Below are 14,576 nucleotides of genomic sequence, written 5' to 3'. Positions count from 1 at the left end.
GACTAAGCTAGGAACTTTATGTTGCAGATGTCAACTGTGGGGACAGTTACCGAGATGTCTGGAGAAAATAAAAAGTTTAGCCGTTGCTAATGACAGCCACTGCTGCGCCTTCTGGAAGCTAGCTGTTCAGTATTACAAGGGAGGAGAGAAGCCCCCAAAGTCAAAGCAGCAGCTCTGATGTCAGACAAAGATAAGCAGCTTCTCTATTCACAGTCACGTATCTAACCCCAGACGGTACCTGCTGCTCCTCTTTGCTCTCGCTCTGGCATAAAAGGCTTCATAGGACTTCGGTTTCAACTCGAGAGCCTTGGAAGCAAACTCTTCTGCCATGCCGAAGTCCTGGTATCAATATTTAAATACACAAGTCAGAAGCAGCACTGAAACATGATTACAGGCAACCTTTTAAGAAGAGTTTTGCTCTAGAGGTTAGTAGAGAAGTGGGACACGTTTGGAGCGAGATGAAGGGGAAAGTAAGTTGGTTTTCTTGTTGTGAAGTCAGGAGACAGTTATAGCTTATCAATGTTCTTACAAGAAGAATCCCACAGAGAAGCAAAACTCGGTGACTCAGAAGAGTCAGTGACTCGAGAGAGAGAGTGGTGGCGGAAGCAGCGCGGCAGAGGTGAGGGCCGATGGGAGCCCGGCCCCCGGGGGGAGGGGGAGCCTCAGAGGGGCCCGGACACCGCAGCACCTGCAGCAGGAAGGTGGGCAGAGTACGTGGGCGTAGAAGCAGGCAGGTCACAGATTTGGTGGAGGGAGGATGAGGTTTAAAAAAGAAAAACAAAGAAAGTGGTACTGAAACAAATCTAGTTACCAGTTACAAGTTAACCGTGAGGTGACTACAATTAATTACAAATTGACCAGTTCCTGGCTTACCCTCTGAGCAAACATAACAACACTAGGCTGATGATGACACATTTGTGGTGAACTTTACAATGATGCCCTTTCCTTCTGCATCTGGGCACAGCCGCTCGTGCCGGCAGCGTGCAGTTGGGCAGCGGTGGAGGAGCAGTTTGCATGTGCTTGTCATCACTGAGGCAGAGAAACTACGTCCGTGTGCACTCCCTCAACACCTCGGGAGGTGAGTGGTGCTGTGATCTAATGATGGTCACCCCAGACAAGCAGCTCCCCATGCGCCAGGTTCACAGAAAAGTGCAAACAAACCAGACAGGAGGCCTGTAGAAGGGCAGGCCTTCACCGCTGTGAGAACAGCTAAAGGACTGCAATAAGGGGCCCGGCTTACATTTGTTTTTCTTCGGCAACGAGACAAATTGAGATAGAGGGAAATCCTTAGCTCATTGAACGGTCTCATGTCCTCTCCGAATCCTTCTCGAGGAAACTTCCTTAAGGCATACTGGTACCTCTGGGCTGCCTCTTTCATCTTCCCTTTCTAGGATTCAAAAATCAGAGAAATTTATCGTTTCCAGAGGCTCCAAGATAAATAAAGATCCTGATGAGGACAGGCCACGGCCAGAACCAGTCCACTGACTGGCCTGGACACGCAGCTTCACTGCCCGCCTAGGCGCCTGCAACCAGAGCTGGGTTTACAGGAAGGGATCTGTAAATTGCCAAACCCATAACCATCAATCTTAATTAAAACATCAGATTATCTTCTCTGTTACATATTTGTGACAACCATTTCATGAATGATCTCTCACCTAAAGATACTTTCATGCAGAGTGTAACAGAAATCAAATGGAGAAACCACGCCGTCCCTAAAGCAAGTAGAGTCTTGCGGATAAACCTAGAGCTGCTGTAGAATGATAAGTTTTCTTTCAAGAGGAACTAAAGCACGGGCTTTAAAACTCAGCACAGCACTGCACGTCATTTTCAAGGCTAAAGAAATCCATTTGCTCTGCTGGTTCTGTTTCACAGCAGGTATGAAGTCTGTCGAAAATGGCTAATAATTGCCTACCAAAATTCATATTAAAACCACTTCAAAGCCACAACGATACACACTCTGAACTCAATTTCAAACTGATTCCAGGCCAGGAACCCTGCTGGGTCATGCTATATGCCTATTTATTTGTTGTTATTAAAAAAGAAAAGGAAAAACTAAAACACAGAAAGTACAGCAGCTTCATGCCAAAAAGGATTAAAATGGTCATGATGTCGTTTTTTGTTTTCATCATCTTTTAAGTCTGTCTAATCACAGACCTGGAAAGAAAAGTGATCTATGGAAATGGCCTGAGCATCTCTTTAAACTCGGGGTTGGCAAACTACGGTTTCTGGGCCAAACCCGGCCTGACACCTGTTTCTACAAACACAGTTTGACTGGGACACGGCCTGGCTCATTTGTCTGTGTGTTATCTTGGCTGCGTCTGTGACACGAGAGCAAAGCTAGAGGGCTGTGGCAGGGACCACAGAGCAAAGCCTGACATGGTTACTACCTGGCTCTTTCCAGATGAAGTGTACTGCCCTCTGATCTAAACTGCATGTGTTAGTTTGAACATTTTTACTTTAAAGTCAAATTTACTAATCTTTAAATTGTCTTTCCATTTCTAAGGGGAAAAAGAAATTAATTCCACCTCCTGAGTAAACTGAGTGTTATCTATTACTTGACTGTTTTAAGTAAAAATCTCTCCAGAAACAGTTTCAAATTCCAGAAGCTTACAGACATAAAAATTAAGATAATAAAGGCTTGGGAGATTTCATGATTCTTTTCTTCTGAAAATGTCTCCTGAGTGTTCCTTTCCCATGTCTCATGATTCCAAGCACCAAGGAATTTCCTGTAGGATGTGCCTGTTAAACAAGAAGCACCTCTGCCTTCGTATCAAGGCTTCAGGCTGTAAGTCACAGTTACAGCCCCAAGGATTCGTTCAGAAATAATGGTTCTCAAACACAAAGAGGAGTGCTTTCCACGTTGAAGATTCTGCTGTGAGGATATCAAATCCTGGGCACAAGGCTAGGTTAGCACTTCCCAGAACTTCTATTAGCTAAGCTGTATGTATTCTGGCAGTAGCACAGCTACATCCATTATACCGCAAACTAAGAGGCTGCTCACAGGTTGTTTACAGGATCACAAGAAAAGGGCGACACCACTTACTTTGTACATCAAGTTTCCTTCCTCCATCAATTTCTGTAAAAGTATAATCAGAATATCAGGTTTGGAAGTAGCCATCGCCCAAGCAGCATTTCCTGCAAAATAAACATGTGTTCAGAGACATTCCAGTGGGCTTGGAGCAAAGGAGCTCAATGCTTCCGTGTCCCCGTCACAGCTAAGCCCACAAACAGCAGAGAACCCAGCTGCAGAGGACACTGTAGCGTGTCCTGCAGGTGTACTGTCCCACGTGACAGTACAGCGAAGGGAAGGGAACATTTAGTAGGGAGTTGCACCCCGCACACCCTGTCACTTGGGGGGACAAGACTACTGGGACACGCAAGCATCAGCGCAGCCATGAGCCACCCCTCCTTTCTATGGGGATTTGCTTCCCAATCATCTCTGTAGTTCCCTGCAGCGCTGTCAGGACCACGCGCAGGTGGAGGCGAGGCTTCTCAGCGTCTCTCACACTCGCTGCAGAGTCACCACCAAATCCACTCTGAGACGCCAGCTCTGGCCCTGCTGCCCTCCTCCCACCATCCCCGCCCTCGGCCTCCCTGTTCCCGCCTGTGTCTCCTTCTCTCCCGGCGGACGGCACAGCCACAACCTCTGTCTAAGCCTCTTCCAAACACGCACAGGGAGCAACGCTTAAGGGCATGGCCTCAGGAGTGGGACTCAGGTTCAAGGTGACCTGCCGCTCACTATGACCTCAGGGGAGCTATTCACCATCTTCAGGCCTGGGGTTCCTCCTCTGTAACACTATGCTTTCATCATTCCCTACTTACAGGGTAGGTGAGGATGAGATAAGTTAAAACATGCAACTGCTCAGAATAGCTCCTGATACCATGAGCTGCTTAATAATGTCACTTCACCTCCTTCATCGAAGTCCCCTCCCCAGAACTGCTGGCAGCCAAAGGTCTGGCGTGAGACCAGAAAAGACAGTGCCGTATGGGGCACTCTGAACCCTGGGCCGTGTTCCAACCTCCTCAGAGCTCCGGCCCGACATTATCCTCAAGTCACCCCGTCTCGTCTCCAGTAAGCCCCGAAAGCTCTCCCTCCCAGAACCTGTGCTAGGGTTGCCGCTGCCCTTCCCAGCGGACAAACCGCCCCTCCCGAACAGCAGTCCTCGCACTTGTGGCTCATTACAACCGCCCTCCGGCTCCTGCCCACCCGCCCTCGGGCCCTCCCCACAGAGGCGCCCGGAACAGCTCCCACTGTGGCTCCCACGCATCCCCAGCACCCCCAGGGCTGGGCTGTCCTTCAACACTGGCCTCTGCTCTCTGCCCACGTGGGCTGTAATAATATGAGTCTTTTACACACTCTGAATGACTGTGATTAACTGAGCCTTAGAGAGGGACAAAAAAAATCTTCACACGCCTGACGTCTTACTTCTTAACCCGGGAGCAGGTGGGTACGGTCCCTCGCGTACTCTAAAATCTGAAGCTACCCTCCCTCTCGCCGGTGAACTGCAGAGTTTACTGACCTAACTTGGCTCCTTTTCTCAGCAGTGTAATCACTACAGATGTGTTTCGACAACCGATGGCTCTGTCCAAGGGCCGCATGCCGCTGTGGTCCACGTGCTCGATCACGGCCCCCTTGTCGACCAGGTACAGCACCTGCAAAAGGGAGACACAGGCCCTGAGGGCGCGGGTAGCAGGAGCCCTCACCTTGCCCAACGCTGCAGCTGGTGTAGGAGCTGGCAGCCTTAGCTTCACTCTGGTCTCAGATGCTTCTGGCCTAACGGGATCTTAGAAGGGAAATGAAGTTGACATAGAACAGAGCAGAGGAGCTGCAATCCACAGCTCAAACCCACTCTGCTAAAGTGATTTTGATGTTGGCAATGAGACAGGGCAGGTGGATGTCCCCAGGGCGGGATGTGTGTCTGTGCACCCATAGACCACAGACAGTACACACACACTACCACCTGTCTGTCTCACCCCACTTCCCAGGCCACAGAGACGAGACACAGTCACCTTTTCATCTCCAATTACTTAGGAGGCAGGCTTCTGCCATAGCTCCAACATGCTGGCAGGTCATGGCAATGGCACTTCAGAAACACTCAGACCCACACAGCCTGGGTACAGAAGCTGGAAAGACCAGGATCAACTGGACCCGATTATAACTCACTTTAGGGCTTAGGAAAGAGACCTGAACATGGGCACTGTAAAGGTGGCAACTTTGAGACCATGGTACAAAGACTGCCTTGATGTGATAAAACAGCTGTCACTTGGACTAAACAGAGAACAACAGGGAAAACCATGCTGGCCACTAAAATTGCTCTATTCACTGGAAAAGTCTGTAGCCTGCTTAGATTTTCACGTGGATCTAGTAGATCCTATCAGTCCACCAGCTGTTCAAAATGACACTAGAGGGATTAACATCCAGAATATATAAAGAACTCCTATAACTCAACAACAAAAACCCAATTTAAAAATAGGCAAAGGCTGTGATAATCCGTAATGGAAAAGAATATGAAAAAGAACATATATATATACATATATATATATGTGTGTGTAACTGAGTCGATTTGCTGTATAGCAGAAATTAACACATTGTAAATCAACTATACTTCAATAAAATTTAAAAAATAGGCAAAGGGGCTTCCCTGGTGGCGCAGTGGTTGAGTCCGCCTGCCGATGCAGGGGACACGGGTTCGTGCCCCGGTCTGGGAAGATCCCACATGCCGCGGAGCGGCTGAGCCCGTGAGCCATGGCCACTGAGCCTGCGCGTCCGGAGCCTGTGCTCCGCAACGGGAGAGGCCGCAACGGTGAGAGGCCGGTGTACCGCAAAAAAAAAGAAAAAAATAGGCAAAGGATCTGAATAGATATTTTTCCAAAGGTGATATACAAATAGCCAATAAGCATGTCAGAAGATGCTCATCATTAGAGAACTGCAAATCAAAACAACAAGCTATTAACTGTTAGGATGGCTGCTATCAAAGAAAAGAACGAAACAGAAAATAAGTGCTGGAGAGGGTGTGGAGAAACAGGTAGCCATGTGCACTTTTGGTGAGAATGTAAAATGATGCACCCACTATGGACACAGCATGAAGCTTCCTCAAAAAATTAAAAATAGAATTACCCCTCGATTGAGCAATCTTACATCTGGGTATCTATCCAAAAGAATGGATAGATCTCGAAAAAATCTTCAGGCTCTTGAAGAGATATTTGCACACCCATGTTCGTAACAGCACTACTCATAATAGCCAAGAGGTGGAAGCAACCCAAGTGCCCAATGATGGATGAATGGATTAACAAAATGTGGTAAACACATAAATGGAATATTATTCAGCCTTAAAAAAGGACATCCTGACGTATGCTATAACATGAATGAACCTAGAAGACATTATGCCAAGTGAAATCAGTCAGTCACAAAACGACAATATTGTATGATTCCACTTGTGTTCAGGGACCTAGAGCTGTCATTCACAGAGACGCAAAGTAGAAAGGTGTTTGCCGGGATTGGGGGGGTAACGAGGTTAACTGTTTAATGGGTGCAGTTTCAGTTTTACAAGACAAAAAAAGCCTGGACTTTGGCTGTACAACGATGTGAAATGTATGTAACACTACTGAACTCTTCACCTAGGAATGGTTACGACGGTAAATTTTATGTTACGTGTTTTTACCACAATTTTTTTTAATGATGCTTAGAATGCTAAGATCTTTCACTCTTCCCTAATGTTGATAAACTATAGGATCTGGTAATGTAACGTAAGTTGAAAAAGAAAAGTGTGGAGGTTCAGTTAAATAGCTGTTTCTGAAAATCGACATTTAAGTACAGTTTATAACGTCCAGGAAATTGAAACTATTTAACTGTAACATGTAGAACCACCAGGCACAGACGTGCAGGGTGGGGATGGCTTCTGCTCCAAGGTCCACAGCCCCCAGCAATACAGTACCTGTCTGTCTAGCTAATCCTCACCTTAGACACATGTAACGATTCATAAATGATAATTCTCAAGGAGAAATGAACATTCCTCCAGCACCTGCTTGGTGCCTGGGATATGGACACTGACAAAGTGGTTTTTGCCCTGAAAGACATCTTGTGGTTTTTAGTTTATTAAGGTTTTATCCCTTCCTTCCTCAGTTAGACTTGGGCCTTTGGCAAAGAGATAAAGACAGTGCCCAAAGCATTTTCTATTATTTCTAGATAAAGCCACATCAATTTAAAAACAAACCAACTGATTATTTGATGAGTAATTTCTCACATATATAAAAGTGATTTTTAAATGATCTGTACGGGCATTCTATTTACATGGAAACTGTAAGAAAATGAAATGACATATGCACGTGTGTACACATATTCATGTATGTGCGTGCAGTTTGTAATCATGGAATTTTAAGCCTTTAAAGTCTGTTAAAATCTTTACCCCAGGTCTGGAACAGACTGCGTGCCACAGAATTAGAGGAAAACGAAAGCCACCCCACAGCACACGCGTATGACCCAGCCACGCGGGGCCAGCGTCATGCACACTTGGGGATGGCTCAGCTCCCGAGTCTCCACGCGGCCCAGTCCGCCTGGCACAGGTGGGGAGCGTGGCCGCCGCGGTACCTACGGTCTCCGCATCGCCGTAGAAGGCGGCCAGGTCCAGGGGGCTGCGGCCGTTCTTGTCCGTCTGGTCGATCTTGGCTCCTTCCTCCACCAGGAACTGGACCACAGCCCTGTGCCCTTTCAGACAAGCCCAGCTTAATGCTGACAGACCCTCTTTGTCCAGGGAAGAAAGGGCGGCACCTGAAAGACAAGCCCATTCACAGAACATGACCGTGGAAAGACAAGGCCAGAGGCAGACCCTTTCACACCCGCAGGGGCCTGGCCTAAACAGTATCTGAAGCCAAGGGTGAAGTGATCATCCCCGCTGCAGCTGGGTAAAGGGTACGTGGGATGCGTCCCTATTCCCTCTACTTGTGTGCAAGGTAAAAAATTTCCATGACAAGAACACTTAACAAAGATTTTTTCAAAAACAAAACAGAGACAACAACAAAAAACCCAAAAAAACAAAATCAGAAAGTACTAAACGAGTCTGCCAAAGCTCTTGCCCTTGTCCCTCCAAGACAGTCCCACGCGGGGGGGTGGGACAGTGCGGCTACCTTTCGAAAGGAGAAATTCCACGGTGCTCAAGTGCCCTTCACAAGCAGCCACCATGAGGGGCGTCCGGCCCTGCTTGTCACTTAGGTTCACGTCACAGCCACGGTCCAACAGCAACCTCACGATCTGAAAGAAACACTCGGGATTACACGCTTCCTTGCTGCCCCTTGAATCACGTGCTCTCTACTCAGGATGGTTTTCCCACCTTTCAGAGTAGTGAAAGGACTCTCCTCTTTTTAAAAACCCCTGTAAGTCGTGTGATCCGTGGGGCCTGTAAAATCTTTCTATTGTATTCCTTTGAACAGACTCTTCTTCCAATTTATCTTCTCTTTAACCAGCCGAATTCATTACTATGTCTGTAAAACTTGCACACACAAGGCAGAAATTTGGAGAAGGGAGGATTCCAAGCACAGTCAAGTGATGACAGGACAGCCACTACGAGGCACGTGGGGTAGCTGAGCAGAACTAAAGGGAAGGCACCACAGCCACGGCCCCATGGAGGGGCTGACACCACGTTCCTGTAGCAGGCGGACGCGGCACGGGCAATGGATGCGAAAACACTCACCCACCCTCTCCCATCAGCCGTCTGCTTCCTGAGGCTTAGGACTGGGGGACCTTCATAGCAGGTGATTTTTGGCAAAGCTTCCTGGAGGAGTTTCAGCCTCCAAGTTATGCCTTTAAACAGTACATGGTGAGACGGGGAAAAAAACCCAGAGAGGGGTCTCCTACAGTGACCATCCTGGAGGGAACTGCTCTGTCCAGGGGGTTGTGGTCCAGCCTCTCTCCCTCTGGCACCACGCTTGTTTTATTGCCACCACAGCAGAAGGTGGCATATTCCCACTGCTCTCTTGTTCCTGACACACTAACATATGTCTCCAGACTTCCCCACGACTTAGGGAACACAGAGAACAGGAGAGAGGATTATTAGCTAGGGCATCTCAAGGACTTGTGAGAGAGGCAGGGAGTGGCCGGTACAAACCAAGCTCTTAGAAACAGGAAGGAGAAAAGCCAGAATCTTGGTGGGGCACCCTCACAGCTCCTACCAGCAGAGCTAGCACGAACCGGAAGGGTTGAGACTCCACACTGTGAACTTGGGCCTAGAAGATTCCTTCTATAATGGACATGATGGTGAAATCCATCTGTCTGTTTGCAGCTGTGTGTAACCTGGTGCCAGCCATGGGGTAGATACATGGTCACTGTTTACAAAATGAAGGAATAAATGACTGAACCGCTGCTATCAAGGACCCCTTGCTCCCTTAATTAGACTAAAAGCAACGACGCGTCGCTCCTTGCGAAAGAAGCCGGCCTGAATCACAGTGCAGGACCAGAGGGAAAAGGCTTCCCCTCCCACGGAGCACAACAAGCCCACTCTTCTCCCAAGCCTGCTGGACAAGCGGGCTGCACAACCGCAGCAGCCGCTGTGTTACGCCAAGTCTTCTGCTGTCAGGACAGGGCGCACCCATTCCATTTCCCCTCCCCGGTTATGGGGAAGCAGCTGTGGGTCTCTGACCCGGTTACCAGCCTTGCTCCCAGTTACCAGCCAATGTGGCTGACTGTGCTAGCCTGTCAAATGTCTGCCTTGATACAGCAGTGCTCACAGCACAAGCCGAAGTCAAGAATGTGAAAAAGACAGGGCCCAGCAGGGGAGACGGGCAGCAGCGATCTCTATCCCATTCACTGTTTCTGAAGCACTCGGGGTCCCCCGGGTACCTGCCAATGCCCCTGGCGTGCCGCACAAAACAACGGAGGGACCCCTCTCCTGTTAGTCCGAGACGCAGCAGTTCCACGCTCCAGCAGCAGCTCGCAGACCTCCAGCTTGCCTCGTCCTGCAGCGGCCGTCAGGGCTAGAGGGAAGTCACAGGGGGAGGAGTCTGTTAGTATGATGGCCACGTGGTAGTGGCTAACGGTGGCCACAGACTCTCTCACACTCCTCCTGCTGAGAGGAGGGGGACCACGTATCCCGCCCCCCTTGAATCTGGGTAGGCTCTGTGACACCTTTTTCTTTCTTTCTAAAAAAAATTTTTTTTGGCTGTATCGGGTCTTAGTTGCGGCTCGCAGAACCTTTCGTTGTGGCACGCAGGCTCTTCGTTGTGGCATGCCGGCTTCTCTCTAGTTGTGGCGCGTGGGTTTTCTCTCTCTAGTTGTGGCGTGCGGGCTCCAGAGCGCGTGGACTCTGTAAGCTGTGGCCCGCAGGCTCCAGAGTGTGTGGGCTCTGTAGTTTGCAGCACACAGGCTCTCTAGTTGAGGTGCATGGGCACAGTAGTTGTGGTGCACGGGCTTAGTTGCTCTGCGGCATGTGGGTTCTTAGCTCCCTGACTAGGAATTGAACCTGCGTCCCCTGTGTTGGAAGGCGGATTATTTACCACTGGACCACTAGGGGAAGTCCCTCTGTGACACCTCTGACCAACAGAACAGAGCAGACATGATGCTGTGCCAGTGCGTGGGCCCAGGCCCTGAGGTGGGCAACTTCCACTTCCTTGAGGACTCCTTGGAACCAGCTGCCACGCTGTGAGGAAGCCCAAGCAGCCCTGAGGTGAGACCCACTGGGAGAAGCTGTGCACGGCCAACATCCTAGCAGCCAGCCAGCACACACACCTGCGTGCGTGTGTGCCATCCTGGAAAGGGATCCCCAGACACAGTCAAGCCACACCAGCTAGAGCTGTGAGAGCAGAGATGAGCCGTCCCTACAAGCCTGGCCCAAATGCAGATTCAGGAGCCGCTAAACGTTTGTTTTATTGTTGCCTTTTTTCACAGTAAGAGACAACGAGAATATAGGGCCACACAAACACAGAGATCAGTATTACTGTCAAGACCAGCTTTTTACCCTAAAGTCACACATTTCAATCAACAAGAGCTAACGATTGCTGAGGCAGTGAGAGCATATCACTTCGTTTCTGCCTTCAGGGAGCTTAGAATTTCTGTAACAAGTCCAGATCCTGGGTTAAGAATGTCAGCAAAGGAACAAAAGGACAATTAGGCTGTGGAGGGCCTTGAGTGCCCGGGCAAACAGCCCAGTGTGATCCTGAGGCAGGGAGCTGTAGCTGGCAGCAGAGGTGCAGCGGGAAGGTCAGCCGAGGACAAAACGAGAACGGTGTGAAGGGAACGAATGCAGGCCCAGAGTCCTCAGGACACCCTCACAGCAGTGACTGCGCCTCCCCACCCCCAAGGCATGATTCCTAATGGGGGCTGGGGAGGCAGAAAGACGGGTTTAGTTAGAAGAGGGGCTCTGCCATGGCATGAACCACTGTCTAGAGGGAAGGACAGTGGCAGGTTGCAGGGACAGCCCCAGGCCAAGACAAAGCTCTTCAGCAGAGGACAGGAAGGGGTGAGGGTGGGAGACGGAGACACAGCAGTTGGGAGTGTCTACAACGCAGAGGGGGAAGGAGAGGGTGGAGCCTGACGCTGCGGCTCCGCTCTAGTCCTTGGGCGACTCCGTCTCTACATACAACCTCACACCTCAAACTTCTGGCTTCCTGAATAAAGTAAGCGTCCCTCCAAATCAGTCAGACGTCTCAGTATGAAAACTAGGAAGACACAGGAATAGATCCTTCACAAAAGGTGAAGTCCCAAAGGCCAACGAACTTATGAAAAGCGCCCAACCTCACTAGCAGTCCAAGAAATTGAGAAATGGGACCCGCTGCTGGTTGAGGACATACACATCCTTCCACGCAGCAACCCAGGTGTCGATGCGTGCCCGGACGTGCCCCTGGAGCACACGGGGAGGCGTGCTTGTGACAGCCTGAGCTGGAGCAGCCCAGCTGGCTGCGGACAGCCGACCACAGGTCATGGTGCAAACACTACACGGCCACCAAATAAACACCACATGGCTAAATGCAGTGCAACGGGTCCGCCTCCCAAATTTAACAGAGATTCCAAGAAGCAAAACACAGAAGAACACACAGGGCGATAGCTCAGAACTGAGAGCACTGCTGGGCGGTCTCCGGACAGGTCCACAGTGGTCCCGTTTCCGGGAGGGCAGGGCCGGCATCGCTGGGAACCCTGGGTCTCCCGGCGTTGCTGAGACGGGGAGCCAGGGTCTCAGCAATGCAGCTTCCCTGTGTCCTCTCCAGACCCCCTCAGGACAGACACCATGCCTACTCCAGCTCTGTCGGCCGACCATGGTTTACCTCCCAGGACCACACACACGAAAAGGATGTAAACATGACACCTGGACCTCAGCTCCCTCTCAGGGACAAAGAAGTCGCTAACCGCCTTACTGATTTTCTCAAGACAGGGCAACCAGTAAAAACCACAGACAGGGAGTGGAAGCTATCTTGGGTCTCGACCACGGGTGCCATTCCTATCCGTGTTACACAGACAGGCTCGTTGTCACCCATCGCACATCTAAACTTGTAAATAACTTACAAATAAATACCGTAAACAGACTAGTATGGATATCGGTTTATAGACTGATGCATTGGGCTGGAGGTGGGAGTTCCCATACCCCAAATGTCTGAACATCAGCGGCCAAGTGATCCTGTCTGTCCTGTGAGCTTCTACACTAGTGGGCTGTGGTCCTGCTGCCAGGCATGCCCATCACAGTCTGTTCCTGCCACAGTGTGAATGTTGACGATTCTGAAGTAACGTGGGCCTTGGGGCGCTTTTCTTTACACTGTCTGGATGGGTCTAACACCACATCCCTGCAAGCGAGGGCTCTGTGAGATGGAAGATCTGGACGCTGAGCCACTCCCTGGGCCTGCGGCTCCCTGGCATCCTTCCTGCAATTAGGGAGCCCCTCCTCTGCCGGGAGCGGCCTGTGGCACGGCGCGAGCACTGGCGCTGCAGGCGGGGACGTGGCCAGGCGCAGGCAGGACACCGTGGACGTAATAAGCTCAAGGCTCTTCCGTCTGACGAGGCCCGAAGCAGCTGATCACCCTGACGGTCCAGTCTCTTTTATTTGGTAAACAGGTTTCATCCGCATTATAAATGGGGCCTTTAAGTCAGGATTTCTGTTGCAGCTGCCACTGATTTTTTTTTTTTTTGCAACCGCCCATCAAAAATGACAGCCCGGCACTAAAAATAGGGCCCCGTGTTTGAAGGAGGTGCCAGAGGAGCCAGAAGTTAGAACAGCTGACAGTCGGAGGGGAGCGCCGCCCAGGCCCGGAGGAGACAGGGCTGGATTCCCTTCTCCCTTCCAGCCCGACCAGCTGTTTAGCCTGAAGCATCTATCAGCACAGGCTGGGAGTCTCACACAGCTGGCCTAAAATGGATCACACCTCCCTAATGAGGCTCTCGCTTTCACCCCGATGCCCCAAACAACAGGACCTGTGTTTTCCTTTTTCTACTCAGAGGGAATCTTTTTGGTGCCATCGCTCAGGACCCCTGAGGCTAAGGGTGTATCTCAAGTTCTAGCAGCCACGAGGATTTAAGGAGACCATATTCGGAAACAAGCGAGGCTGAAGAATAGTCAACCAGATGCTTAAACAAACAAAACCAGCAGAACTCTGCTCAGGAATTCCAGTTATTCTGCTGAAAAGGCTGTCCTCCGAGCAGACCAGCAGCCCCTAACAAGGGTCAGCGCACTCTGCCTGGCCGGAGAAGGGGGAGGGGCCGCACAGGAGAGAGCGCCTGGGAGAAGGGCAAAGCCTCGGCTTCCGGCCAACGGAATTCAGAGAGGAAGGAGAAAGAAGACCTGGTATGAAACGGGGGCTCTCAAAATCAACCTGAGCTCATGGCGCTTCGTAGGACTCAAACTGAACAGAATTTCTTCTACTGCAAAATCCTCAACAAGATGGCATTTCTGTAACTAAACTCCCACGAAGGCATGTGTCATTTTCTGATTAATTTTACCTCGGCCATACCGTCTTCTGTCTTCAGAGACGCACGTTTGTCGTGGCAGGTGTGCATTTTAAGAAAACCCAGCTGACCCTCAACAATACGAAATCCTCACTGAAAACATCAGTGAGAGATGGTTCCTGGTAAAATGGATCATTTGCAGGAATCTTTTAAGAACTAAAGTTCTCCGGGCAGAGATGTGATTTACAAAAGCTCAACGCCAACTTGCCTGGAACACAGTCATTCCATAAGCAGGGCTGTTTGTGATATTTTATGGCAGGTCTGTCCCTCAGACACACAGGGGTGTGTTCCTGGGCCAGGTCGGCAGGCCTGGGGGCTTCAACAATGGATTGTCACCCCCTCTGCCCACATCCTTCTCTCCCGACTTACAGAAAAGGGTGACAGGTCAGAGCACACGCAGGCGGTCCCTGCTTCTGGACAGTGACCTTTTCATACACCACACAGTGACGAGCCAGCCCACACCCCTAGGCCCCAGCTGAGCACGCGAGCCAGAACAGTGCGCGCCCGCAGAAGCGCGCTTCCTGCCGGCTGAGATGGCGGCCCGGGTCGTGGGCAGCGTGGCTCGGCTTTGCTTCCATACGTGTGTTCACTGGTGTGATTTATTTCCTGACATGCTGGCTCTTCCCATCTTCTATAAAAATGGGTGGAAAGTGAATAG

General features: G+C 50.3%; 1 protein-coding gene across 1 annotated transcript in view; it reads right to left on the bottom strand.

Annotated features, from left to right (window-relative positions):
* The window catches only part of TANC1 (tetratricopeptide repeat, ankyrin repeat and coiled-coil containing 1), a 216,777-nt gene that overhangs the window by 1,842 nt on the left and 200,359 nt on the right, over positions 1–14,576 (bottom strand). Inside the window, exons 18-24 of the mRNA XM_065880140.1 lie at positions 9,833–9,966; positions 8,125–8,248; positions 7,593–7,768; positions 4,521–4,653; positions 3,044–3,135; positions 1,241–1,387; positions 239–339 (exon numbers count right to left, since the gene is read on the bottom strand). Coding sequence (XP_065736212.1) covers positions 239–339; positions 1,241–1,387; positions 3,044–3,135; positions 4,521–4,653; positions 7,593–7,768; positions 8,125–8,248; positions 9,833–9,966 — 907 coding nt within the window. The remainder of the gene's footprint in view (positions 1–238; positions 340–1,240; positions 1,388–3,043; positions 3,136–4,520; positions 4,654–7,592; positions 7,769–8,124; positions 8,249–9,832; positions 9,967–14,576) is intronic.

Source organism: Phocoena phocoena, chromosome 7, assembly GCF_963924675.1.
Source record: "Phocoena phocoena chromosome 7, mPhoPho1.1, whole genome shotgun sequence".
Classification (NCBI taxonomy): Eukaryota; Metazoa; Chordata; class Mammalia; order Artiodactyla; family Phocoenidae; genus Phocoena; species Phocoena phocoena.
The sequence above is the reverse complement of the archived record's forward strand: the minus strand, read 5'-3'. Positions and strand labels throughout refer to the sequence as shown.